The sequence below is a fragment of the Hippocampus zosterae genome, chromosome 14 (assembly GCF_025434085.1).
Source record: "Hippocampus zosterae strain Florida chromosome 14, ASM2543408v3, whole genome shotgun sequence".
Lineage (NCBI taxonomy): Eukaryota > Metazoa > Chordata > Actinopteri > Syngnathiformes > Syngnathidae > Hippocampus > Hippocampus zosterae.
The window spans coordinates 4,104,343-4,130,174 of NC_067464.1; the positions used below are offsets into that span (position 1 = coordinate 4,104,343).

A 25,832-nucleotide genomic window follows, 5' to 3' on the forward strand; every position below is an offset into this window, starting at 1 on the left:
AAAACACTTTTGGGGCATACATAAAAAAATAGTATGTATGCCAGGAAGTCAGCATAACGATCGGCACTCAAGGCTTTTAACTGGTCAAGAAAAACTGAGCTATATAATTTTTTTATAAGGTCTTTCATATTAGTAACTGGTTTGTGTTGGTCAGTGTGAAACTCTATTATAGCCGATTAAATGGAAAAATATGACAAATTAAAAGAGGACTTATCTTACATCTAGGTGGTAAACTCAAGGCCGGGGGGCCAGGTGAGGCCAGCCAAATCATTTTATGTGGCCCACTGAAGCGAATCAAGTGTCGACGTAATGTTCCTTGCTAAATGATTGACATTTTGACAAAATAAGCAGACAGCGTACTCCGCAGTTTTCAGCGACATCATCCTTTTTATCTAACAATGCACGCGTGTCGCGCACTATGATGCGTGTAATTCATTTCGCTGACGTTGGAACCCGGGGTGCCTCATTCCATTTTTTTCCATCTTGCCATGATCAGGGTATCATACTAACAGTGATATTGTAATATTATGAATTAAGGGCTAGGTTTAGCAACAGGAAATTTACTGCTGATCACTGTAATTGAACTGTACTCCGCACAATTACAAACACAATTTTAACTGCCGATTATTGCCTGTAGATGTTCAAATTTCCACTCCTCAAAAGCTTGAGTGACAAACCAGAATACTTCTTTACAGCCAAGATGCAGTAATAAGGCACTTGAAGAGAAAATGGCGGTATGATGAGCGAGGCGGTTTGCGCATTCGCTTTCATCCAACAGCTCTAAAACAAACATCCGACATGTTCCAAGAGGAGCGGCATGTTTGCCGACTGGTTAGCAGTGCAGAGCTCTGCAGGGCTCAATTCTGCTTCCGGCCTTCCTGTGTGGAGTTTTCCCAGTAGGTTTTCTCTGGGTATTCCGGTTTCCTCCCACATTCAAACATGGATAGCGGGTTAATGGAGCACTCTAAATTGTCCCTACGTGTGATTGTGAGCGCTAATGGGTGATTGCCTATTGGCTGACAACCAGTTCGGGTTGCACACTCCCTACCGCTCGAAGACGCCCATGATGTCATCGACAGTAAGTGTTGAGGCCCCAAACCCTGATCCGCGGGCCAAATTGCACCGGGTTGCACAATGATATTATAAAATAGAAATAACATTGTGGCAGAGCATATAGTTCATATATTTCGAGTAAATGTTAGTATGAAAAAATGTTGGTCGATAAATATTGATGCTAAAAAACCCCCATCAAAACTCGAAACGTATGTATTGACTATCATTCATTACTACAAGCTTACCTGTTATAAATTGTAGCCATTACTCTGAGGGGATTGATCAAATAGATATACGTATCACATTGTACATCAGGTTCTTTTTCAACCAAAACCGAAAAGCACAGCTTCCTCCAACAGCTGCCTACAACCTGTAGCTGTGACGTGGCAGTAAAACATCACGTGACCCGGAAGTGCTGTCCCACTACTCTCCGACAGGCCGAACCAATTCGCGTGTTTGTTTGCTTTCCTTGGCCACTTCTCAGGTGGAGGAAAGACGCATTTTTAAAAATTATTTTGGGACGGGGTTTATATGGAGGACATGAAGGCCGGTGTGGCCTGCATGAACGTCGACGCGTCAAGTCGCCTCGCTCGTCAAACGCCACCGCGGGCCGGACAATAACCCATCATAGCTAGTTAGCTTAGCCCAACTAGGAGGAGGCCATTAATTAAATTACACGTCGTCGTTTTGCTGGCTGCTTGCAAAACTCGTTTGTGCAGACCGACGGTGAGAGCTCTAGGTGTGTCTTTTGCCCCTCCAAAAGTTTCCCTCTCTCTTGGGGAGATTTGATTCAGCGGGAAATTCCAAGTGGAGCCATGGAGGACTTCAGCTCCATCAGCTTGCTGTCTCTTGCCATGCTGGTGGGCTGCTATGTGGCAGGGACCATTCCCTTGGCAGTTAACTTCTCAGAGGTAAGATTCGACGACAGGGGTGTCCAAACTTTATCCTCCAAGGGTCACAATGACATTCTTTAATTAATAATTGACTGAACGTCCTCTAACCGTCATTGTCAGTAGTTCAAATTTACATAGCAAAGTTGGAAAATGCAATTTTCTAGTCGTAAAGGCGGCAATTAGGAAGGAAGGAAAAAAACTTTAATTTCGGTCGGTTTTTCTGGGCTTTTTTTTTTGTATGTTCTATTTATGCAGTGTCCAGATAAGTACACTGCTTTAAGTGCCGTCCATATGTTTACGTCTCATTGTTTCTTAAAAGATGAAATGTTGAAGCCACAGATTATTTGCATGGTTGTTGGAATCTGATTCAGAGGTACAACGATTAATCGACAACAAAGCAATGATGACATTTAATGATTTGTCATAATTGATTGAGGTCTTGATACCGTTTTACGTTAAAATTGTCCAGCTGCTCTGAATTTCAGCTTCTCGACAGCAAATATGTGATTTCTGTACTATTTTTCTGTTGTATGACTGTCAACAGGCGGATACACTGCCATAATTTGTGTCTTTTTCCCCTCCTCCCTGTAACGTGTCCAATCAGGAAAAGCTAAAGCTGGTCACTGTGTTGGGCGCGGGACTCCTCTGCGGCACGGCCCTCGCCGTCATCATTCCCGAAGGCGTCCACGCGCTTTACGAGGAGATCCTGGAAGGTAAGCAAAGTGAACACAAAATAGTATAGACATTAGTAGTCAGCAACTCCGCTGACACGAGGTTAATGGGAGGAGGTGCCACACCGTGCTTAAAAGGCATTCCAACAGCAGCAACGAGTGCAGATGTTTTGGTGAAAAGACATATTACTGCAGCTGGCGATCTGATTGACACCCCCTCCCCCCACCCAAAGTGCTATGTAAATAAAGTTGATTAACATTCGTCAAATGCTAATATCAGCTTTATGATAATGGCATTGTTACCTGGGATAAGAAGAAAATCAGCATTTCTCAGATGTTGGTCTAAAAGCGCCCCTTCCTACCACCCCATGTCATGTCTTTGGTGTAAAAAATGCAGATTGAGTGGATCCTAACATTTCCCCGCAGGGGGCGGGCACCACCCACCCAGTCAGGTGGGCATCGTCGTCGAGGCGTCGGAGGCCAAGGGCGAGGTGGCGGCGGCGGCGGCGGCAGAGGCCGTCCTGGCCGCGGACGGCCACCACGAGCACGGCCACGAGCAGCTGCACGCCTGCATCGGCGTGTCGCTGGTACTGGGCTTCGTCTTCATGCTGCTGGTCGACCAGATCGGCTCGTCGCACATGCACAGCGCTGAGGGTGAGAAGCCAATGTGGTTGGGATAAGATAAGATAAGATAAGATATCCTTTATTCGTCCCACATTGGGGAAATTTACAGCCTCCAGCAGCAAGAATGTATGTAGAAAGAAGAAAGGAGAAAGAGAAAAAAAAAGTAGTGCTGGAACGACGAATCGAATAACACAAGTCATTTGTTAGCCAAAAAGGTCGACAGAAAATATGCGCCGCACGTTTTTGCCGGAATTATTTTTCCGCACGGGCTCAGCAAACCTTTGTCCACACAAGCAAACGCGGCAAGGCTGGATTCACATTTCAACGAATTCCAGAGCATTCCAGTTCAGCGTCGGCTCGTCAAGCACTCGCACAGAATTTCTAGTTGGTTTTGTTCTCTTCAGTGTTGATGTCATTGTGTGGGTGTGTGTAACAGATTCAGAATCAGCCAGAGTGGCGTCCTCCAAAATTACCACCACCCTCGGTCTTGTGGTGCATGCTGCCGGTAAGTCGACTTTTCTGGGTCTTCCCCTTCCAATTATTAACTAGCCACATTTCAGTCTTCAAATTCCATATTTAGGTTTTGAAATGGACAGAGGGACCAGGTCATTTGTAGATGGGGTGGGGGGGGTGCGAGATAGTTCCGACTTATTACATGGCTTGTGAGCTAGCTGGTGGCTAGCCTGACGAGGCGAAAATGATCTCGCATTCCCATTAGACGATTGTCTCGTTAGAAAAAAATTATAAAAAGACAATAGGGCAATCCTTTTTATAACTCAATGGCTTTTATTCCCCCCCTCGGTGACATTGTTCCAAATCGTGTCCCATTGCAACATTGAAGTGTTGCTCAAGTTGTAGCCAGCGAGTGCATCCATTTGTGAGTCGCTCATTATCACGGTTTGTCGCTTGCAGCCGACGGCGTGGCCCTCGGAGCTGCCGCTTCCACCTCTCAAACCAGCGTCCAGCTCATCGTTTTTGTCGCTATCATGCTACACAAGGTATTTTTTTTTAAATTATGATTTACATACTTTCTTTCTTTTCTGATTGATAGAAAAATGATCTATTTATATATAAACACGTAACACGGGGTAGGACCGGATAGGTTTTTTTTTACTTCTTCCTACTCCCTTGAACATAATTGCGTTGAATGATGACTGATTTCTCTTTCCTTTTTTACGATTTTACTTACCTTACTTTCTGTCAAATTATTACTGTATATGTTTTATGTTCAATACACAAACGAACCACTCTCATTGAAATAAACTGTCTTTCATCGTACTTCCTGGTTTATTTTCCTTTATTTTAGTGGAAGACTAATCTGTAAAACCAACTCGTTTATGTAAATTCCAACCTGGTCTTGTATGACAGATTAATATATTCCTTGTGTTTGTTTAAAAAAAAAACATGGGAAAGAGGACCTTGAAAAAAAAATTGCCTGTTAGATCGCAACATTGATGGCATCTCTTCCGCAGGCCCCCGCCGCGTTTGGCCTGGTGTCCTTCCTCATGCACGCCGGTCTGGAGAGGAATCGAATCCGCAAGCACCTGCTGGTCTTTGCCCTGGCAGCGCCCGTCCTGGCCATGCTCACCTTCCTCGGACTGAGCCAGGTACAACCCGAATGATCTCGGGAGGCGGCGACTCGACCAGCCTCGAGGTTCTTTCCTGCTTCTCTCTCTCTCTCTCTGCTCACCCGCGTTTGAATCTGCTTAGCAGTAGTCCAGGGGTGTACAAACTTTTTGCCAAGGGGGCCAGATTTTATGTGGTAAAATGTCGGGGGGCCGACCTTGGCTGACATTCTTTACATTGAACAACAATATTGTTCAACAAATTTTAGTAAGCCAGTCTGTTTCACATTTTTATTTTAATTTCAACAATCTTAAGAATTTCTTTTGGTTCATTTGAAACGGGTATATCACATGCAACTGCTTATTCACTTGACTTTTTCTTAAACAGAAGTCTCCTGAGTGCAAATTGATTTGAAACATAAAATGTATCACCATGACTTTTCAATAGTCACAAAACCTTTGACTCGAACAACGGGGAAATGAACAAGCAATACACATATCCACAACTGCAAGGACCATTTGAAATATGACATATCAGTCAATATAAACACGGAGTGATGTCTTGTTAACTCGTGAGTGATGTCTCATAGAGTGCTACTGCCCTCTAGTGTCTAAATGCTATTACTCATTTAGTGAATGCTATTACTCATTTAGCCACTAGAGGGAAGCAGTACTCTATGAAACATAACTCACCAGTCTACGAGACCTCAGTCAATGCAACACGTGTTCCATTGCGCCCAACCTGCGGGCCAGATGGTACTGATTTTATGACAGGGGCCAAGGGCCGGATGAAATTTGACCGCGGGCCGGACTTTGGACATGCCTGCAGTAGTTGATACTGCTGACTTCAAGAAGCATCTCATTATGATTTAATCGTTTGATTTGAGTTCAAATATAAGAAGTCAAAAATCACATTGAGTCACGTGTCAAATGAAAGAAAAATGACTTCTTTTTTTTTTTTTTCTTTTTTCCCCCCTCTCTCTCTTTTCCGCGTCCAACAGAGCAGCAAGGAGGCGCTGTCCGACATCAACGCCACCGGGGTGGCCATGCTCTTCTCAGCCGGCACCTTCCTGTACGTGGCCACGGTGCACGTCCTACCCGAGGTGGGCGGCGTGGCGGGCCACAGCCACGGGGCGCCGGCCGGCAACGGCGGCAAAGGTCTGAGCAAGGTAGAGGTGGGCGCCCTGGTGCTGGGCTGCCTCATCCCGCTGCTGCTGTCAGTCGGGCATCACCATTAAGAGGGCGGTGAAAAAAACAAAAGACTCGCAAACGTGGAACTGGTTTGGTCACCGCATATTATTATTATTATTTTTTTTTAAATACACTGTACAGACTTTAAGTGACATTCAAGTGCCATAGTAGCTCGAACTTGGCTACTTCCTGTTTCCGGGACATGCGTACATTTTGTTTGCTTCACGGCGGGATTTATCGATTAGGCTTCCTTGGTTTCACTCGCCATTTAAAGGGACATTCCGTAGACCGAAGTATAATAGTTGGCGCCTCGATTTCTGGACTTTGGCTAAATTCACTTTCATTTGTAAAATGCAGTAACGTGAAATCATGAAATGTTCCCAAATGGGATTGAGGAACTTCAGCAACATGCGAGGCGTGCGTGTGTGTGTGTGTGTGTGTGTGTGTGTGTGTGTGTGTGTGTGTGCGTGTGTGTGTTTGATTGTGCAAAGTGGGTTGTAAAGCGACATGTTTTATGACTATAAATTAAATGTCTTTTTTTTTTTAACTGGTGCAAAAACAATTCTCATGCCTCCCTTTACTTCATAGACTCGTCGTGTCCAAATGCTTTTTTTTTTTGTCCATACCTTCCTTCCTTCCTCTGCCGATGTTATGTCATGGAAGAAAAAAAAAAGGTGTCATTAAAAGTGTTCAGAGGGAGCCACGTGTTGGGGCGGAAAGCAGCTTTCGTGGCGTGTGAGTGGGTCGGGGATGGATAAATCCCCCACGAGGAGGATTTGAGTGGACACTTTGGGCGTGATGTCCTCTGCTCGCGTATTTGCTGTTAAATGTGTCGTTAAAACGTGGACGTCTTCGCGTCACTTTTTAGGAGGACCGATTGGGCTTGTTTTTTGAGGGGGGGGGCCATTACAGTTGCATTAAAAAAGAGAGTGAGCGAGAGCACCATTGAGAGCCACAGTTTAGATTGCGCAATAATTTTGATATATTAAAAAAAAAAAACACAGACCGGGTGACATCCCGTGTTGTTGGAGATAGCGATGACAGAAACAAGGAGGGGGGGGGCGAAGTTGGGAGGTTAATATTCTTAATGCTGACCTGTCAACATTATCTGTAATCTGACATGGCTCTGGCACACATTTTGACATCAAACATGTTCATGTGTTGTACTTTTTTTTTTTTTTCTCACACAGGTTTTTTTTGCACATGTGCCACCACACTTGATTGGCGGTCCCCAAAACTTAATGGTGCCACGGCGGCGATTGTACGTTAAAAAGAAAAATGAACAGGACACAGACTAAATCTATGAATGGCAACATGCGGATACTGGATCCACAGGTTCCCCCCACCCCTTTTTTTTTTTTTTTTTTTGTCCTTGACCTTCCGCCATCTAACGGAAGAGCATTCTCAATTTCTCTGTTTTTCACGACATTTCCCCTGTAGCTTAACCACACCAAAAATATCTTCTTCCGCCCTGTTTTTTGCTATGTCCCGTTCTGACCCGTTTTGCAATGTTGTGCCACACGTTCAAATATGTTCCGGCCCGTGCGCGAGTATCTTTGGTCTGCCCGATGTTTTGGTACAATGTTCTGCTCCGACCCGTGTTCCGGTCCACACGTTGTGAAGCATTAATCTGAAGCTGCATGCGTTGAGCCTCAGCGGAGTCATAATGCTGCTCTTAAACTGCTCCCATGCAGTAATCTGAAGCGCAGCTTTTACTGGCTGGAGCGCAATTGACTTTTCAGCATCTCTGCTCATCAGCATCCCCCCCCCCACCCCCCACCCCGCCTCCAGCTGACGAGCGTATTGGCATCTGCATCCTTCCGCCTCACTGAATTATTGAAGAGTTTGGAGCATCCTCGTGTGCAGCGGGTGAATTGTCATCGACTATTTTTCTCTTTCAAATGGACTCACGGATGTGATTCGGTTTCCAGCGCTCCCCCCCCCCCCTCCTCTTCCTCCTCCTCTTTAGCCAGGCGGGATGTTCCCGTCCTCGTCCAGAAGCTCTGCGTTCTCGCCCTGGTCGTCCATGGAGCAGTCAGACTCGGAAGCGTTGGACATCAGCGCCAAGGTGCAGCTGCACGGCGTCCTGTGGAAGAGACCATTCGGGCGACCTTCGGCCAAGTGGTCCCGCAGGTCAGAACTTTCCGCGACTCTGATTGTGACATCCTTCATTCTTGTGCTGCTTCTCCACAAGCGATCCAATATGCTTCAGAAACGGATCTCTCTAGAATTGGTGATTTATTTGGTATCCGTTATGATAATTGTCAGTCCGGCCAGAGTGTTGTCTGATGTAAACACAGCACGGTGGTGATGTAACCGCGAAGGCATCACGGCTTAAAGTCAATTTGCAGCGTGCGCTACGCGATCGTTTCGACGGGTGGTGAAGGTCGTGGCACCTTTTTATTTATTTTTGTCGATTTGCAGCATGCAGCCCCGCTAATTCAAGTAATTTAGTTGACAGGGGGGGAAAAAAAGTCGTGCGCATGGAATAATAAAAACTTGATGTAGATATTCCTTTAAAAAAATTTAGTAATGAATAAGGAAAAAAAATCGTGTGATGGGAAGTTTGTGATTTTTTTTTCTAATGAAGGAAGGTAATATTACCTGATTTGTTTTATTTTTTTGTCGGGGGGGGTTGTCTTAAGACCTTAAAATAATATGCCCCCCGCCTCCCCAAACAGTCATCCTCCCAGATTAATTATTTGTTCGCTTATTTGGATTCTAAGCGAATACAAATGACGAAATCACTTGTCGGAAGAAGTCCTAATATTGCAACAAAGTTATATTTCTTCTCGGAGGGTCAAATGATGATTATCTCAAGAAATGTAACCATCCGATCCGATCTTGTCCGCGCTGCGGTTCAACAACTTTGGAGTGTCTTATATTTGTATGACTATGTATTTATTTTTACTCCATGTACAGACAGCACTTTGTGTGCCGCGATGGTTGTTATAAAATGCTCTCGGAATTGAGGTGAGGTTGAGTTAAAGTGACGGATGCTTTGTCTCGCAAAAGATTCTTTGTGATCAAAGACAGCTTTTTGCTCTACTACGCCGAGAGCGAGAAGAGAAGCTTCGAGAGCAGCAGGATCTTCAACATCCACCCCAAGGTCAACTTCTGTCCCTCTATTCCTCCCCACCCCCCTCATCCCCACCCCCATCTGGGGAGAACTTCTTGCTCATGGTGTGTGTTTGTCATATCAGGGTGTGATCCCCCTGGGAGGATGCGTGGTGTCGGCCACGGAGGACATGGGCATGCCCTTTGGCCTCGTCATCAGCCTGGAAGACTTCTCGGTGAACACTTTGAATGACAACTTCAACAATAATGAATCATCCTAAACTATTATAACCCTGCGATGCGAAAAGGCCTCGTAGTCTTTGAATATATTTTGAAGATTCCCTATGGAGTATATAACACTGTCGTTTTAACCAGGGCACTGTGGTGGTGGCGGCTGAGTGTGAGGAAGAGCAGCTGCGCTGGATGGAGATGCTCCAGGAGTCGGGCAAAGTGTAAGAAAGTCCATTAAGTACTGTCGACGGCGGGGCCTTTTCGATCAGAGTTTAATTTGTTCTGGCACAACTCTTGTATCTCTAAACACTCATTTCCCAAATCGTCTTTCCCCATTGAAATGAATGGAGAGCCAATAATTTGTTCCCTGACAAATTTTTTTTTGGGGGGGGGGGTATGCTGTGCACCTTGACCAACTGAGGGCATTGTCATACAGCCTCACGAATACACACAGAGACAGTAATATTGGTGGATCTTCCAAGAGGATAAAGACTATGTGAGCCATTTTAGCAAAACAAGTCACTTTGATCCAGATTTCAAAAATGAGGTTTTGGCAGAGTCAAAAAGTGGATGATGTCAGCTTTCAAATGAAGTAATCAACCATTGTGATGCGCTACTAATTTAATTAGCTAAATTAGTTTATTTTGTTTCCCCTTTCCCTACCCAGCGTTTTTCCTTTCTCAATTCTGATTGTAATTTCCCCATTGCGGAGCAAATAAAGCATATCTTTATCTTCATCTTAATCTTAATTACCGTACGTCATTACTCGTTTACATTCATTCATTCATTCATCTTCCGAGCCGCTTGATCCTCACTAGGGTCGCGGGGGGTGCTGGAGCCTATCCCAGCTGTCTTCGGGCAGTCGGCGGGGGACACCCTGAATCGGTTGCCAGCCAATCGCAGGGCACACAGAAACGAACAACCATTCGGACCCACACTCACACCTAGGGACAATTTAGAGTGTTCAATCAGCCTGCCACGCATGTTTTTGGAATGTGGGAGGAAACCGGAGCACCCGGAGAAAACCCACGCAGGCCCGGGGAGAACATGCAAACTCCACACAGGGAGGCCGGAGCCGGAATCGAACCCGGTACCTCTGCACTGTGAAGCCGACGTGCTAACCACTGGGCTACCGGGCCGCCCTCGTTTACATTATTACCACAGATTTCAGTTGGTAGATACCAAACGCCCCCTTTTGAGCTGCGCGCCTGTTTGTTTCGCTAATGTTGCTCCATGACGCTAGCAAGACCGTAAGCTTAAGATACGTGCTTGTTTTAAATACGCAAGGTGTCGTTCTTTTTTTTTCTTCTTTTTAGTTTAATTTGAGAACCGGGAGTGGCAATAAGCGGTTTGCTTCGACACCACCGTGCATCATTTGGCATTTTCGATGACCGTGGGTGTTTTTTTTTTTTTTTTTTTTTATCGACAGCACGTGGAAGAACGCTCAGCTCGGGGAGGCCATGATTGAAAGTCTGGAGGCTCAGGGGCTTCAGCTGGCCAAGGAGAAGCAGGAGTACCTCGGTTATTTGTGTGTGTGTGAGACTGTGTAGAAGTCCTTTCGAAGCGTGTTGAGATCCAATGTGTTCCTCCTGCAGATAAGCTGATGGAGGAGACGGAGGAGCTCACCCACCAGCGAGCACAGAGAGAAGTAAGACTTTCGTTCTTAAACAATTCTCTTTTGTGCAGCCATGTTTATGTTTGTGTGTAAACGTGTGTGTGTGTTTTTTTTCCAAATAGGAGCTGGAGCGTCTCAATCAGGTTCTAGAGGAAGAGAAGATGAAGTACGAGGAAGTAGTGATGGAGCTCAAAGCAGAGCAGGAGCAAATTAAACTGTAAGGAAGTAGCAGTGATAGATTAGCAGACCCTGTGAAGTTTTAGTTAAAAAAAATTCAGAGTTTTAATTTTCTTTCATTTTAGTTTTGGTTCTATAATCTTGGTCTATGCACACTCCGGCCAACCTCAGATAACGTTTAGATGTTCGAGTAGGCTTTTGTGGCCTCACTATTAATTATGCTCGGCGCGTGGATGTCCAGGATGACAAAAGTGACCTTCTGCTTTCGGTCCCGACAGCGACCTGGACGGCACAACTCAGTCTCTCCAAGGTGTGGAGAGTGAGAAGGCGGAGCTGAGCGGCCTGACGGTCATGCTGCAGAAGTCCATCGAGGTACGTGACAACTTTATCGACAACACTGACGTAACGCGTTACCCAACAACTCCGCCGTGTACATCGCTGGTGTTCAGGATCAATGAGAACAAACGGTTGGGGGAAGGTTTCGAACCTCTCGGGTGTTTTGGCAGCAACTCTCACAGGAGAAGCAGAGAACTCTGGAGCTATTGGAGGCCGAGGAGGAGGAGGAGGTGGAGAAGGTGAATGATGATGATGATGAGGAGGAGGAAGGGGTGGAGAACAGGAAGGAGCCGGGGAACTTGGACCTCCTGCGGGATCTGCACCACATCGAGGAGCAGATGAAGCTGCTGCTGAAGGAGAAGGAGCAAGCAGATGAGAAGTAAGAGTCTTTTTTTGTAAAACAATTTCAGGGCGGGGCGGCCCGGTAGGCCAGTGGTTAGCACGTCGGCTTCACAGTGCAGAGGTACCGGGTTCGATTCCAGCTCCGGCCTCCCTGTGTGGAGTTTGCATGTTCTCCCCGGGCCTGCGTGGGTTTTCTCCGGGTGCTCCGGTTTCCTCCCACATTCCAAAAACATGCGAGGCAGGCTGATTGGACGTTCTAAATTGTCCCTAGGTGTGAGTGTGGGCGTGGATGGTTGTTCGTCTCTGTGTGCCCTGCAATTGGTTGGCAACCGATTCAGGGTATCCCCCGCCTACTGCCCGGAGACAGCTGGGATAGGCTCCAGCACCCCCCGCGACCCTAGTGAGGATCAAGCGGCTCGGAAGATGAATGAATGAATGAATATTACATTCAGTCAAAGTATAATTAACGCTATTTTTCTTTATTATTATTATTTTTGTCTTGCCCCTCTGTCCACTCTCAAAATCAAATGTGGTCCTCAAACGCAAATGTTCGCTTTCTCCTGCTCATAATTTACAACACTAAATGCTAATGATAATGGAGCGGAGTGGAGTTGGAGGGCGGGGGGGTGGGGTGGGTGGGTTTTTTGATCGCGATACACGCATTGCGTGTCAGCTTCCAGACAGGTTTTATTGACCGGGAAGCACTCATCACCTCTTGTTGTCGTTGTTGTGGAAGGTGGAAGCAGAAGTCCACCTTACATGAGGCTCCTGTTCCAAAACTCGCCCCTTCCATGCAGTCAACGTCGGCTCTTAACTCATGTTCAATGTCTCGGTGGGCCAGTGTTTTGATCGCACGATCTGATCTCGTGATGACGTTTTTTTTTTTCTTCCCCCAGATTGCGTGAGAATCAGCAGCGGGCAGAAGTCCTGCAGCAGGAGCGAGAGTTTTACTCGTCGCAGGCCACGACGCTGCAGCAGTCGCTCTCTCAGCTCACCGCAGACAAGAGGCAAACCGAGGCCGAGCTGCAGGTAACACACACACACACACGGGTTGTAGTATGGCCAAGTGTTGCTACTTTAAATGGTTGGTCTAGCTCAATAATAGTCATTTTCTATCCCGACTCTGTATAGTATTCAGCGGCTTCTTCCCCATCATTTCATTGACTGAGCGCTGCAGTTTAGAAATGATTTAAACACCCTTGGCTGGGCGCTTATAAATAAAATGTATTATTATTATTATTATTATTATCTATCAAAATACAATAGCTGCCCTAAGAACCTGAAAATGTAAGCACAGATCAGATATTTCACTAGAAGTGACAAACATGAACTGACCATGAACATCAAGACACTTGGATGTTGTCAAGTTTGCTGTCGCCATCTAGTGGCGTAAAGCCTGAAGCGCTTGAAAAATGTCCAAGTTGGGGCACTTGTAAATTCATGTGTCCCTGGATAGTCAATTCCATCCATCTATTCGTTTTCCGATCCGCTTTATCCTCACAGGGTGTGGGGGGGGGGGGGGGGGGGGGGGGGGCTGGAGCCTATCCCAGCTGTCTTGGGGCAGTAGGCGTTTGCCGGTTGCCAGCCAATCGCAGGGCACACACAGACAAACAACCATCCAATTTCGAGTGTTCAGTCAGCCTGTCATGCAGGGTTTTGGAATGTGGGAGGAAACCGGAGCACCCAGAGAAAACCCACACAGGCCCGGGGAGAACATGCAAACTCCACACAGGAAGACCGGATCGAACCCATGACGTGTGCACTGTGAGGTTGACCCACTAACCACTCTATCACGTGCCCCCTTTATAGTCAATTAAAATAAATGGGGCGGGGTGTCACTTTGTTGCATTCCCCCCCCCCCCTATTTGGACCCAGGACCTCGTCCCTGTCATCACTGTATTACTGTTAGTGACTTTTTCACCTTCGCCCTTAAACTCTTCACTATCAGGCGGAGATGGAGTCTCGCATGGAGCTGGAGCAGAGGCTGAAGCAGGCCGAGGAGGCCCTCCAAGACCTGGAGAAAGGCCTGGACTCTCTGGATCGCAGCAGCGAGCGAGACCAGAGAATGAGGGGCGACGTCACTCAGCTGAGGCGTGAGTTGAGTTCACGTACGTCGACGTCGTGCGTTTACCAACACCTTCCCGACGTGCCTCGCGGCGTTTTTGCTCAGGCTTCTTCGAGGAGTGCATCTGCGCAGCCGAGATCGAAGCCAAGCTGCCGGCGATCATGAAGAACGCCGTCTACCTCCATAAGGCGGCGGCGCGCAGGATCAAGAGCTGCCGCGTCCAGAGGAGAGCCTCGAGACGACACTGGCGTAAGTCATACGCTCACTGTCGAGTTCTCGTTCGGGATGTGTCACACGCGTCATCAACAACGACACGCTCGTGGTAAATCCAAACGGGATTAAACGATGGGAGATGCGCCGGCGAATACATTCTTCATGATGTAAATACAGTACATTGGTCCTAAATATGGTAAATATGTACTTGTTACAGTGGAGGTGCAAAGTCTGGTATGTGCAAGGCGCATAAATATGATCTAAATAATTGTCATATGCTTGTGCAGGGGCGGCCCGGTAGTCCAGTGGTTAGCACGTCGGCTTCACAGTGCAGAGGTACCGGGTTCGATTCCAGCTCCGGCCTCCCTGTGTGGAGTTTGCATGTTCTCCCCGGGTCTGTGTGGGTTTTCTCCGGGTGCTCCGGTTTCCTCCCACAAATACACTGCATATTAAATACACTGGAGGTGCCTTGGACATTAAATATGTATTTATGTTTTACCGGGAAAGGCATCAGCCACAAAATATGTAACTATGGTATGTTGCAGGCGTTAAATTTTATACACTGCAGGAGAGAGATGGTATGACAGCTGGTGAATAAATATGGTTCACTGGAGCTGTGTGAGACATTAAAGATGGAATTAAAGTAAACCAGTGGTGCGTCAGGTATTCAATTTTGGCAGACTGGAGGTGCGTCAGCGATTAAATATGGTGCAGTGGAGCTGCATTTGACATTAAATATGTAACTAGTTCACTGCAGGTGAGTCAGACGTGCGTCAGACATGAACCGTGTTAATATCGTACACTGGAGATGCGTCAGATGTTAAATTTGGCACGTTGACATGCGTCATCTGTTAAATGTCTGGAGGGGTGTCGGATGTTACTTTCTGTGCACTGGAGGTGTTGTGGTTCGATTGTGTGCTGTCTTATATTCATTCATTCATTCATTCATCTGCCGAGCCGCTTGATCCTAACGAGGGTCGCGGGGGGGTGCTGGAGCCTATCCCAGCTGTCTTCGGGCAGTAGGCGGGGGACACCCTGAATCGGTTGCCAGCCAATCGCAGGGCACACAGAAACGAACAACCACTCACACAATTTAGAGCGTCCAATCAGCCTGCCACGCATGTTTTTGGAATGTGGGAGGAAACCGGAGCACCCGGAGAAAGCCCACGCAGGCCCGGGGAGAACATGCAAACTCCACACAGGGAGGCCGGAGCTGGAATCGAACCCGGTACCTCTGCACTGTGAAGCCGACGTGCTAACCACCCTGTCTTATATTAAATATGTAAATGTGGTATATCGGAGATGTGTCTTGTCAGATGTTAAATTAAACTTTTTTTTCCCCCTAAATTCCCAGCATGCAGTCCAACACGCCTCTATGCAGGTTTTTTCGCAGCACGGCATGCCAGATTTGCACCCGTGCCGGATGTTAAATTTGGCACACTTGGAGGTGCGTCAGACATGTAAATATGGTACACAGGAGTTGTGTTGGCTGTTAAATTTGATCCACGCAAACATGGCCCATTGACGTTGCGTCATCCGTGAATATATAAATGCGGTACATCCGTGGTGCGCCGACGTCAATGTGGTACTCCCCCCCCCCCCAGTGAAACACTCCAAGTCATTTGCCACGGCGAGCCTCGACGGCGGCGTGGGCAGCAGTATGGAGGAGCTGAGGGAGACGGCGCGCCGCCTCACCTGCGACAGCAACTTCCGGCAGAGCGTCTACAAGATCATAGCGCGCAAGGACGTCGCCACCAGCTTTGACCAAGACTGACGCCGGACGGACTACTCGTCCACGCGGAGGTAGACGTTAACCGCGTTTGTTAAAGCAGCGAGGGAAATCACGCCTGTGAGATCGGAATGTAAACACCACAAACATGGCCCAGGTTAGTATTAGGGTGACATTATAGTTGATTATTGTAGCAGATACTCTCTTCTAATCGAACTTGGGGGTGCCAGGGCCCTTCGACGGTTATAAAAACTTTAGCCCCCCTGACACTAGTTTCACCTATCGACAAAAAAAAAAGTCTCAAGGAAGCATGCCTGAAATTGAACAGGAAGTCGGCCATTTTGCTTTGAATCAGGCTTTTGGGGGAAATTCCCTTGTGACTCGTACTTGTGATTTTGCTCCAAATTAGCTCAAATTGGAAACGGTTGTCCTACAACGGGTAACACTAAATTGCCTAAAAGCTTTTTTTTTTTTTTTTTAACCCAGACGCCACCTAATGTGGTCATAACATGGATTATTTGTGAATCCAAATGAATTTAGATTCAGTCTAAAAGTGATCATTATCGTCGTTGAAGGCATCCTTGACTTCTCATTTCGCCGGCCGTAAAAGAAACCCTATCTGCTGAAAATACGCAGAGTGGGTTGGTAAAACAGCACTCTCTTGTGCGTGTGTGGTCACATGAAGCCTTAATTTGGGGCTTGTTGATGTCATCATAGTAACATAACGCCAAATGCTACTGTAATAATAAGCTGCATTATATGTACCGCCCCAAAATCTTTTTGCTGCATAATACAATCCGGGCTGATATACTTGATCCGAGGGAATAAAAAGAATGAGATATAGATGAAAAATCTACCAAGAAAGTGTAAATGCTTTTCAATCCAGGTTAAAAACGATGCTCTTTCCCTTAACCTATGTATGATTAACGTCGCTCGAAGCATTTTTTTTCCAAAAGCATGTCTCGTTCTTGGACGCTACACTCTTTTCGTCATCTCCTCTTTCTTTCTGTGCTCGACTTTGAAATGTCTTCAACTCTTTTGTTTGTAATTCCTTCTACAATGTTGACATTTTAACGACTGTACATAAAGCACATTAAGTTTCCTTGTGTTTATGAAATGTGCGATCTAAATAAACCCGGCGAGGGCTCCATACTGCCCCGACCAATGACGGTGGCAATTTGACTCCCAAAATGTGAGACAATTCAGCGAGAATTTTCATCTACTCGTGCCAGTGCAACCCAAACATTTGCAGATTTTTTTTACCATCATTCTGATAATTCTTAAATATTTTTCAGTTTCCACTCCACATTTCAGCCTATTTATCAGTAGTACGAACAGCTTGTGGTCAATACCGGCGTGCTAATGTGGCTAACCGACGCACGACCAATATGTTCAGTGTCTAACATGGCGGTCGTTATTGAGATGAGACAAATCCATCGTCAAAAAACAAAAACAAACCTTTATTCTGCTTTTGATTGTTTTCTTGCCACGACTGGTTTTGTTTTGAGTTAAAGCCACACCTGAATTCAACATGTGTACACAGGAATGGAGGGGGGGGGGGGGGGGGGCTTGGGGAGGATTGGGACACACACACAAAAGAAACACCCTTGACGCTAATAATGTTGTTTTTGAACCCTTTTGCGCACCTCCCCTCCCCAAAAAGTATAAACATTTTAAATTTGTGCAGTTTCATGAGAGTTCTTCTTTGCCCCAGGGTTGGCTCGGTTCATCATCTCATGGACCTGAAATGTCACAGAGCAATAACACTGTTAGCTGCTAATGCTAATAGCCGCTAGGTGAGCATAACACTGTTAGCTGCTAATGCTAATAGCCGCTAGGTGTCAACAGCTTCCACTTAATGAGTCAAAAACGGACTAAATAAGCATTACAATAGCATTGTTAGCTTTGGTCTCAAGGAATCCTCGAGGATAGAACCCAACATTGTGGATTCATACAAAAATACTTTTTCCACCCAGCAATGTTTTTTTTTTTTTAAACTCTTAACGTGCAGGGAGCAAAAAGTCTGTGAAACTTCGGCTAAAGGCTAATAACTTCTCCAAGAGCTCGTCTCAGTCCAATCCATTAGACAAGAACGCAGGTGTCGATTAAAACTGCCCCGCCCTTGAACAAAACACCCCCCAATTTTGTATTCTCAAGAAAGTCACGCCCGTCTCGCGCCAATAACCCCCCGAAAATGATTCACATACTTTTCCTTGCAACTGCAAATCAGTTCCTGTGACTTGATCGCCGAAATTCAGCGTGGATTCAAAAGTACGCAGTTGCTTCTCAGCAGTCCCAGAAGAAGCGGTTACCTGTGGCCCTGAGCTTGTGCGTCTCCCACAGAACATCCGAGTGAACGGGGGGGGGGGGGGGGGGCGTCTGGTGATTCATCATCTGGCCTGGAGCATTATTTTCCAAAATAATTGCTCCCTTTTTTGGGGGGGGGGGGGGCTGTCCTTTAATGTTCCGCTGTTGCCTGCGGGCGGCGGGGGGGGGGGGGGGGGGTTGCCTCCTTTAAGAGCCACAAAAGAGGGATGGATGGAGTTTCTCAAGCAAAAAAGGTTTTCGAGGGGGAGAGGGGGGAGGGGGAGAGTCAAGTCCTTATTTGTCATCCAGGCCGGCTTTGAGTTGAGCTTCCAGCGCCATCTTGTCAAAGGTGCGCCCGTTGGTCTCCTCGCGTACTTTGTCCCTTACGTGGAAGGAGGCGCGCGCCACGGAGCGAGCGCTCTCCAGCACGGCGCGCTTCTCCTTGAAGATCTGCTCGCTCTTCTCCAACTTGCGCTCGATGGACTGCAGCAGCTCGCGCCGCCGCTGCCGCTCCTCCTCCTCCACGCGTTGGCGGTTGAGGCGCTGCAGCCGCTCCTTCTCCCGCCGGTTCTGCACGGCGCGCCGGGCCTTCTCCTTGGCTCGCTCCTCGGCCGACAGCACCGCCTGTCGGGCCCGCTCGTCCGCCTCGCGGGCTCGGGCCTCCAGCAGCCTCCGCTGCCGGCGCTCCAGGTTTTCGGCGGCCCGGCGGGCTCGCTGGATCTGGTCGTCCTCGCGCTTGGCCTTCTCCCGCAGCTCTTGGCCCCGTCGCTCCACGATGTGCTCGTAGTTCTCCAGAGAGCGGTTGAGTTTCTCCTGCGCCGCCCGCTTGACCTCCTCGCACTCCTCCTGCTCGCGCCGGGCGATCTCTTGGATGAGGGCGGCGTGGCGCCGGCGCTCAGCCTTGTTCAGGCCCCGCCGCTCCTCCTGGGACTGATGTTCCTTCTCCTGCCGCTTGAGCTCGGCCATGGTGAGCTTCTCCCTTAGTAGCAGGCGTTCCTGCTCCAGCACGGCCGCCCGTTCCTCCTCCAGGGCCTTGAGGTTCTGCTCCTGCAAGGACTTCTTGTGCTTCTCTTCGCGCGCCGCTTGCTGCAACTTGCGCAGGCGCTTGCGCTCCTGCCGCTCGGCGAGCTCGCGCCACTGCTTCTCGCTCTCCTCGGCTTGCCGCATCTTGGCGGCGGCCAACCGGCGCTCCTCGCGGCCGAGCCGCCGTTGCCGGGTGGACACCTGCGTCTGCCACAGGCGCTGGCCCTCCTGCACCGCCCGTTGCTTGTCGCGTTCGTCCCGCTCCCGCCGGAGCTCCTCCATCCGCCGCTGGGTGTCCCACTGCAGTTGGGCCACGTAGCGGGTCTGGCTCATGATGTCCTCCTCCTGGTACCGGGCCAGCATCAGCGCCGCGATCTTGCGGTCGCGCTCCGACACGGCGTTCAGGCCACGCCGCCTCACCTCCTTCACGATACGCTCCACCTTCTGCGTGGTTTGCGGCGAGTGGCTCAGGTCCCCCAGGCTGAGGCTGCGGCCCATCAGCGAGTTGAACGCGGCCAGCGTCCGAGTCCGAGGGCTGGACGCTTTGGCCCAGTGGTCCCGCCGCCCGTCCCAGCTGTGTGACGAGGTTCCGGATTCTGAGGAGGTGCAGGTGGTGGTATTGGAGGCGGAGGAGCAAACGGCCTCGGTCTTCCTCTGCAGGGACTCCAAGGAGTGGCTTTTCGACGAGAGCGCTTTGGGATGCGAGTGTCCATTGTGGTGCGAAAACGAACCACCTCCCGCGGCGCCGTTCACTTTTGACACCGATGGCGTCAATGTGGATTTGGCTCTGACGAAGACGGGAGCTTTCGGTGTCGGTCTGGGGTACGTGCTGGAAGGTTTGCTCCTGGAAGACTTGCGGAGTACCTTTTGAGGACCACTTGACTCCGGTCGTAGGATTTTACCCGAGGACTGCTTGGGACCCGTGGAACCGACTTTGGTTGCTTTGGATTGGAGTGAGCGGGCCGGTTTGGAAGCTGAAACCGAGCTGGGGGTCTCTTGTGTCGGAGGCTTAGTGGGAACCTGGTGTTGCTCCAACGGCGACGTGCAACTGTTGACCGCCGCCTGCATCGCCCGTCGCTTCTCCTCCCTGACGATCCGCTCCCGCTCTTCCCTGCAATGGCGCAGCTTGGCGTGACGGTCCCGCTCGTAGACCTCGAAAAGACCCGTCGCCACCCTCATGGAGCGACCCGGTGCCTCGCGGGCAAAGTCGGAGAGCGGGCGGGACAGCAGTTCCACGGGTTTGACGCCGCAGCGGGCGCACGCCTCCAACGAGCGCGGGCTCGTCAACACGTAACGGCTGCCCTCGGCCGCCGGACAGTCGAAGTTGTACAAATCAAGGTGGAGCTTGGGTGATGGGTCGCCTTCGGGTTCCGGAGGCGGCGGAGGCGGTGACTCCGGCGGAGGCGGCGGTGACTCCGGTGGAGGCGGCGGTGACTCCGGTGGAGGCGGCGGTGACTCCGCCCCCTGAGACGAGATGTGGCAGGGGCTTGGCTGTGAGCCGTTGGTAGGTGGCGTCTGGAAATCGCAGACGTTGCTTTCCTCCTCTGTGATGGCGCCATCCGCCTGGTCCGGCAAGCGCTGTTCTCCGGGAACAACGCTTGAGGTGCCCAGTTGCGGGGCAATGGACTTGGAATTCTGCTCCTCAGCCTCCGAGGGGTCCACCATCGTTGGCTAAGATGGAGGAACAGGAAGAGAGAGTTCACTTAAGTGGTCAGTAGGGGGGGGAGGGTTGCCCGCATGCATTCATGCTTGCACATGTGCATTCACTCCAGTGATTTTTCATTTATTTTTTTTTTTAAACAGCAGATGAGACTTTCTGCCTCTAGGGAAGTGACATCACACACAAGCCTCTATCCTGTAACAAAAGCTCTATTTTTGGCCGATTTACTAGGTCAAGTGAATTATGAAAAAAACACGTTTCACTCTTCCATAAACGAGACATCCCCCCGCCCCCATCCCATCCCCCAAACTAAACAGTATCCAGGTGTTTTAATACCATATATGCACTCTAAAAGCAATTGGGTCAAAAATAACCCAAATTTGGTCAAAAAGAGACTTTGGAAATTAAATAAATAAGTCTAATTTTGTGGCGTTTTGGGCAAAACCGACCCAAATGTTAATATTGTTTTGTGGATTAGTCATTTGACTCAACTTTTTGGGTTAAATTAATTACTCAAAATGCAGTCAGTCCCTTTTTGACCCAAATTGGGTTGTATTTTCACTGACGGCAGCAGCACTTCATCACTAAATCTATTGATTTCCATGTCAATTAACGAAGAGGATCGCTGCATATAAGGCGCATGCAGTTTACTCATCGCCGAACACGGCTGGTTCCCTTTAGATCACAAATAGCGGGAATTCACTGTTGTCTGAGGTCTTCTGGTACGGGTTTTATGTTCATTCGTCAGATTATGATCCCACATATATTTTGGGAAATGGGCACTACACTAAAAATATACTTGGGGAAGGGAGATTCCAAGTAGATAGGGACACGCGCCCAAAAGGTTTCTAATTGACTGTGGCGGCAAAGCACTACTTGCGTCCAAATGAAACTCCTCAGTGATATAACAGAGATTATATTACATCTTGCATGAATGAATGAATAAATAATCTACAATCGAATTCTGTGGTTGTAATATGTCCCTAATAGAGAAGGCCTTGCATCCTCTATGGATGATGTTACTAGAAACCTCCTAATATAAAATGAGGCCCTCGGACCTCCACCCACACTCCCATTGACAAAACGTGAAGAGCCAGAGGGCAGTACATTCTCATATTCCAAGTGAATATAATTCAAAGCTATTTGCTGACCTGCCAGTCTGCAAAACGTCGCTTGAAGCGGTGATTTGTTCCTCTTTAATCCGTCCGGCGGGTTTCGTTCCCCGCATAATAACATCAGCTGGCGGTCGGCCCTCCTCTCCCCCACCACCGCGGAGCGCCTCGTCGCCTCACCATCTCGACACCCGGACGCGCAAGTGGCTGCGGATCAGATCGATCGTTCCAGCAGAGGTTCCACTCCGAGCGAAAATATAACCCGAGCCAAATGTCTGCTTTTTCTACGATGATGTCCCGAATCCTCGCTTGTGCCGAAGCATCCCCCCCCCGCGCGCGCTTCGCCTCAGTCTGCGTGGTGGCCCCGCCTGCTCTCATCTCAATATGCTCGCAAGAGTGACAGCAATATGGACCAATGACTGCGCGGCTGCTGCACTCTTTTAGCCTGCGGCGTGCCTGATGCGTGCCGGCGAGATTCTTCCAATCGAATCAGAGATCCTTCTAGAACATTATCTCTTGCTTATATTTTAATAAAAGTAAAAACATACCAACCTACTAGACCCAATTTAAATGCATTTTTACAAATGATATGAATGGATGGAATTTCCATGTTGTCATTTCCATCATGGAAACGACACTGATGCGATACAGCGGATGACCCCGCCCCCACTAATGTGTAATACAGGTGATGGCCACTAGAGGGAGGTAGAACGCTACGTTACGGTGTTCTGTTTTAGCAGCAAAACGCGTAAATCAATCCATTAGAGAGTCATCGCTTTGTTATCGATATGCTTACATTGATGTTGTTCCTAATGATAAAGTCGTTTTGCTGTTGGAAAAAAAGATTCATCTAGTATCTCATCACTCGAGCTAGCAAATGTAATGTTGCTTTCAGGGACTTAAGTTACAATTTCTATCTCTGTGTAGCTATAGCTGTTTTCGTTGTGCAAAGACGTTTATTGTGACCAGTGATCCAGCTATTTCTCCAATTAGTCACTTATTGGTCAACAACAGAGAGTATTTGTCATGTCTCGTCTTTCATTTTTAGTTCTCAATTTTAGTCCCGTCTTTGGTGTTGTCATTCATTCATTCATTCATCTTCCGAGCCGCTTGATCCTCACTAGGGTCGCGGGGGATGCTGGAGCCTATCCCAGCTGTCTTCGGGCAGTAGGCGGGGGACACCCTGAATCGGTTGCCAGCCAATCGCAGGGCACACAGAAACGAACAACCATTCGCACTCACACTCACACCTAGGGACAATTTAGAGTGTTCAATCAGCCTGCCACGCATGTTTTTGGAATGTGGGAGGAAACCGGAGCACCCGGAGAAAACCCACGCAGGCCCGGGGAGAACATGCAAACTCCACACAGGGAGGCCGGAGCTGGAATCGAACCCGGTACCTCTGCACTGTGAAGCCGACGTGCTAACCACTGGACTACCGGGCTGCCTGGTGTTGTCATGTTAGTTTTTATTTTGTAGTAGTTTCCTCTTGTTTTTGGAAGCTTTACTTTGTACCCTCGTGTTTCCTCAAGTTGGTCGTCTCCCTGGTCTGCGTCTACACCTGTCCCTTGTCAGATCGTCTCCTGTCTTGCCACGTCTTGAAATAACCCAGATTGCCAAACTTGACCCTTTTTTTATGTTCCAGAGAGTCCCCGCCCCTTTTCTTGGCTTCCAAAGTGAGTATTTTCCTCCAGTTTATGCTGTGATCTTTTGTTGATACTTTTCTTGGATTCGTTTTTCCAGCATTGCTGTGATTTTTTTCTTTTGGCTACTCCTTTCTTTCGGTTATAATCTACATATTATATCAAGTGATTTTAATATTTTTTGGGGGGGGCGGACTATAAAAATGACTTGAAATTCATTGATGTCCAAACTTATTTTAATTTTGGGGTTGCGTGGAGCCTGGGGTTTATGTCTAAGTTTGTTATTGAAAGCAACCATTGTGAAGCAATCATGAAAAAAGCCTAAAACCTTTTCACTTTAAGTTCTGGTGTGCTCGCCTTGGCCACTGGGAGGCGGTAATGTATAGAAATGGTCGTAGAGACACAGACGAAGAACAATTGGCTTAGACTATTCAGTGCAATACTGTAAGTTTCTGTAAGAATTGTAAAGAATAAAGAATATATGGCTGTCAACCTGTCTACATGTGCGGAGGTGGGGGGGGGGGGGATTTTCATTTAATCAGTTGTGTTATGTTTGACTTTTGTGGAATCGTCAACATGGAAGATGCGTACATTAGCCAAAAAAGGTTGGGAACTAATGGCCTAAAGCGTTTTTAAACCACAACGATAACTGCTAACCGCAAGCTCTTTTATGTAATCTCAACTAATACATCTGGTCTTTCTGCCTAACAATACAGTTTTTTTCCCCTTGCAGATGGTTACCAACAGCAAGCGCTTCTGCTGTCTTTGACAAGGAGAAGCCGTATGTACATAAAGTATTTTTTTTAAATTGTAACGTGAATAAATACTAAACATAAGAACAGTCATATAAATTAATCCGCTGTGTATTCTCCAGTGGGGGCTTGATGATGATCCACTAAACTTGTGACAAGCCGAGGGAAACCGTGTCACTTCAATTCAGTTTTATCAGCAACAGAGAACGTGATGGCTGGCTTTTTACCAGGGCTGAGTCGGGGTGTGAGGGGGGGGTCAGGTCCAGTTTTGTTGTTGTTGTTGTGTTTTGGGAGGCTGCACTGTCGAGTTCATGGAGAGGTGAACTCCATACCTAATTTAGCAACTAATCATAGCATTTGCACAGGGTAGTGGAGCGAGCGGGGGGGGGGGGGGGGGCAATCTCAAATTTGTCAAGAAACAACTTTACCATTAATTTGGATACTCGGTTGTCATGACATTTTTGTAAGATTTTTCCCTAAAAGTAATGCTGTCACTAATTAGTAGAAAAAAAGTGTCATTTTGAAGGAGGACCTTAGAAAATTGCGATGTCTCCTCGATTACGCCCTCCATTTTACCTCAAAACGAGCGCAGCCGGTGTCCGTTTTCAGTTACAGAATGGCCACTAAATACGGAGTGCAGGTGTTCAGCTTAACAAATGCAGCTTTTAAGCACTGAAAAGGGCCAGCGGGTCAACCTTTATTTACCCCCCACCCCTCACGCCTTTCACTCACCCACCCCACCTCACTCGACCCGCACTCTTTGTCCCTGTAGATGTTTTCTACTTGTTGGCTGAGACGGTTCAGCAGCTTGTGGAAAAGCCTCAGCCGAGGCCTTGTAATTAGAGCTATTGAGCTTTTGGAATTGGCACAATTAGGGTCAGCATGAATGATTGCAAGCAGCGGCAAGGGGGTGGGGGGGGGGGGGGGTCAGGTCCACGGGGGGACCGGGACAGCGGGGCAAGACAGTTTGGAAATCATTTAATGAGGAGAAAACTTGAAAGCCATCTGGAATTTTGATTGTGGGGTGATGAAGACAAGAATCTTTTAATCTTCGAATGTTTGAACCTCTCAGTCTGAACCTCTGCTATGCGAACCATGTTCCCACCTGGTAAATTCCAGGAGGTGTGCAAGAAATGGGGGGTGTCGGTGGGTAAGACAGTTTGGAGATCATTTAGCGAAGTGAAAACAGAGAAACATCTGGATTGTTGGTTGTCAGATGGTAAAGACAAGAATCTTGAGTCTTGGGGATGCTTCCCTTCCTTGGTCGGGACTTGCCATTCCATCAAGATCCAGGTTGAGACCAATAAAGTGGGTGCCGGACTGCATGGAGTTTTATTTTTATTTTTATTTTTTTGGATAAACTGACGGGGTGGCACGAGTGATTAGCGTGTTGACCTCACAGTGCAGATGTACTGGGTTTGATTCCTGTGTAGAGTTTGCATGTTCTCCCCGTGCCTACTTGGGTTTTCTCCGGGTAATCCGGTTTCCTCTCATTTTCCGCCTACTGCCCAAAGACAGCTGGGATCATTTATATTCTTGTTTGAAGGATAGTGGCGATTAAGATTTGGTCTTG

General features: G+C 48.0%; 3 protein-coding genes across 4 annotated transcripts; 2 read left to right on the top strand and 1 right to left on the bottom strand.

Annotated features, from left to right (window-relative positions):
* Positions 1-1,442: 1,442 nt before the first annotated feature.
* Positions 1,443-6,544, top strand: slc39a9 (solute carrier family 39 member 9). Its single transcript, XM_052087053.1, has 7 exons — positions 1,443-1,964; positions 2,551-2,659; positions 3,044-3,271; positions 3,678-3,746; positions 4,154-4,239; positions 4,714-4,848; positions 5,808-6,544. The coding sequence occupies exons 1-7, from the start codon at positions 1,869-1,871 to the stop codon at positions 6,042-6,044; spliced, it is 960 nt and encodes a 319-aa protein (XP_051943013.1). The 5' UTR covers positions 1,443-1,868; the 3' UTR covers positions 6,045-6,544.
* An 887-nt stretch (positions 6,545-7,431) lies between these two features.
* On the top strand, positions 7,432-16,597 carry plekhd1 (pleckstrin homology domain containing, family D (with coiled-coil domains) member 1). The gene is made up of 13 exons (XM_052087052.1): positions 7,432-8,130; positions 9,013-9,106; positions 9,201-9,290; positions 9,430-9,506; positions 10,715-10,806; positions 10,881-10,933; positions 11,023-11,117; positions 11,356-11,449; positions 11,584-11,792; positions 12,652-12,784; positions 13,704-13,848; positions 13,926-14,069; positions 15,638-16,597. The coding sequence occupies exons 1-13, from the start codon at positions 7,976-7,978 to the stop codon at positions 15,805-15,807; spliced, it is 1,551 nt and encodes a 516-aa protein (XP_051943012.1). The 5' UTR covers positions 7,432-7,975; the 3' UTR covers positions 15,808-16,597.
* A 604-nt stretch (positions 16,598-17,201) lies between these two features.
* ccdc177 (coiled-coil domain containing 177) lies at positions 17,202-22,288 on the bottom strand. 2 transcript variants are annotated; one of them, XM_052087051.1, is made up of 3 exons: positions 21,904-22,288; positions 18,075-20,763; positions 17,202-17,504 (listed from the first exon to the last, which is right to left on the bottom strand). In XM_052087051.1, exon 2 carries the CDS (start codon positions 20,755-20,757, stop codon positions 18,364-18,366), a length of 2,394 nt encoding a protein of 797 aa, XP_051943011.1. In that variant the 5' UTR covers positions 20,758-20,763; positions 21,904-22,288; the 3' UTR covers positions 17,202-17,504; positions 18,075-18,363. The 2 variants fall into 2 exon arrangements, with proteins under 2 accessions (XP_051943011.1, XP_051943010.1); XM_052087050.1 differs by having other exon boundaries at positions 17,970-20,763.
* Positions 22,289-25,832: the final 3,544 nt, after the last annotated feature.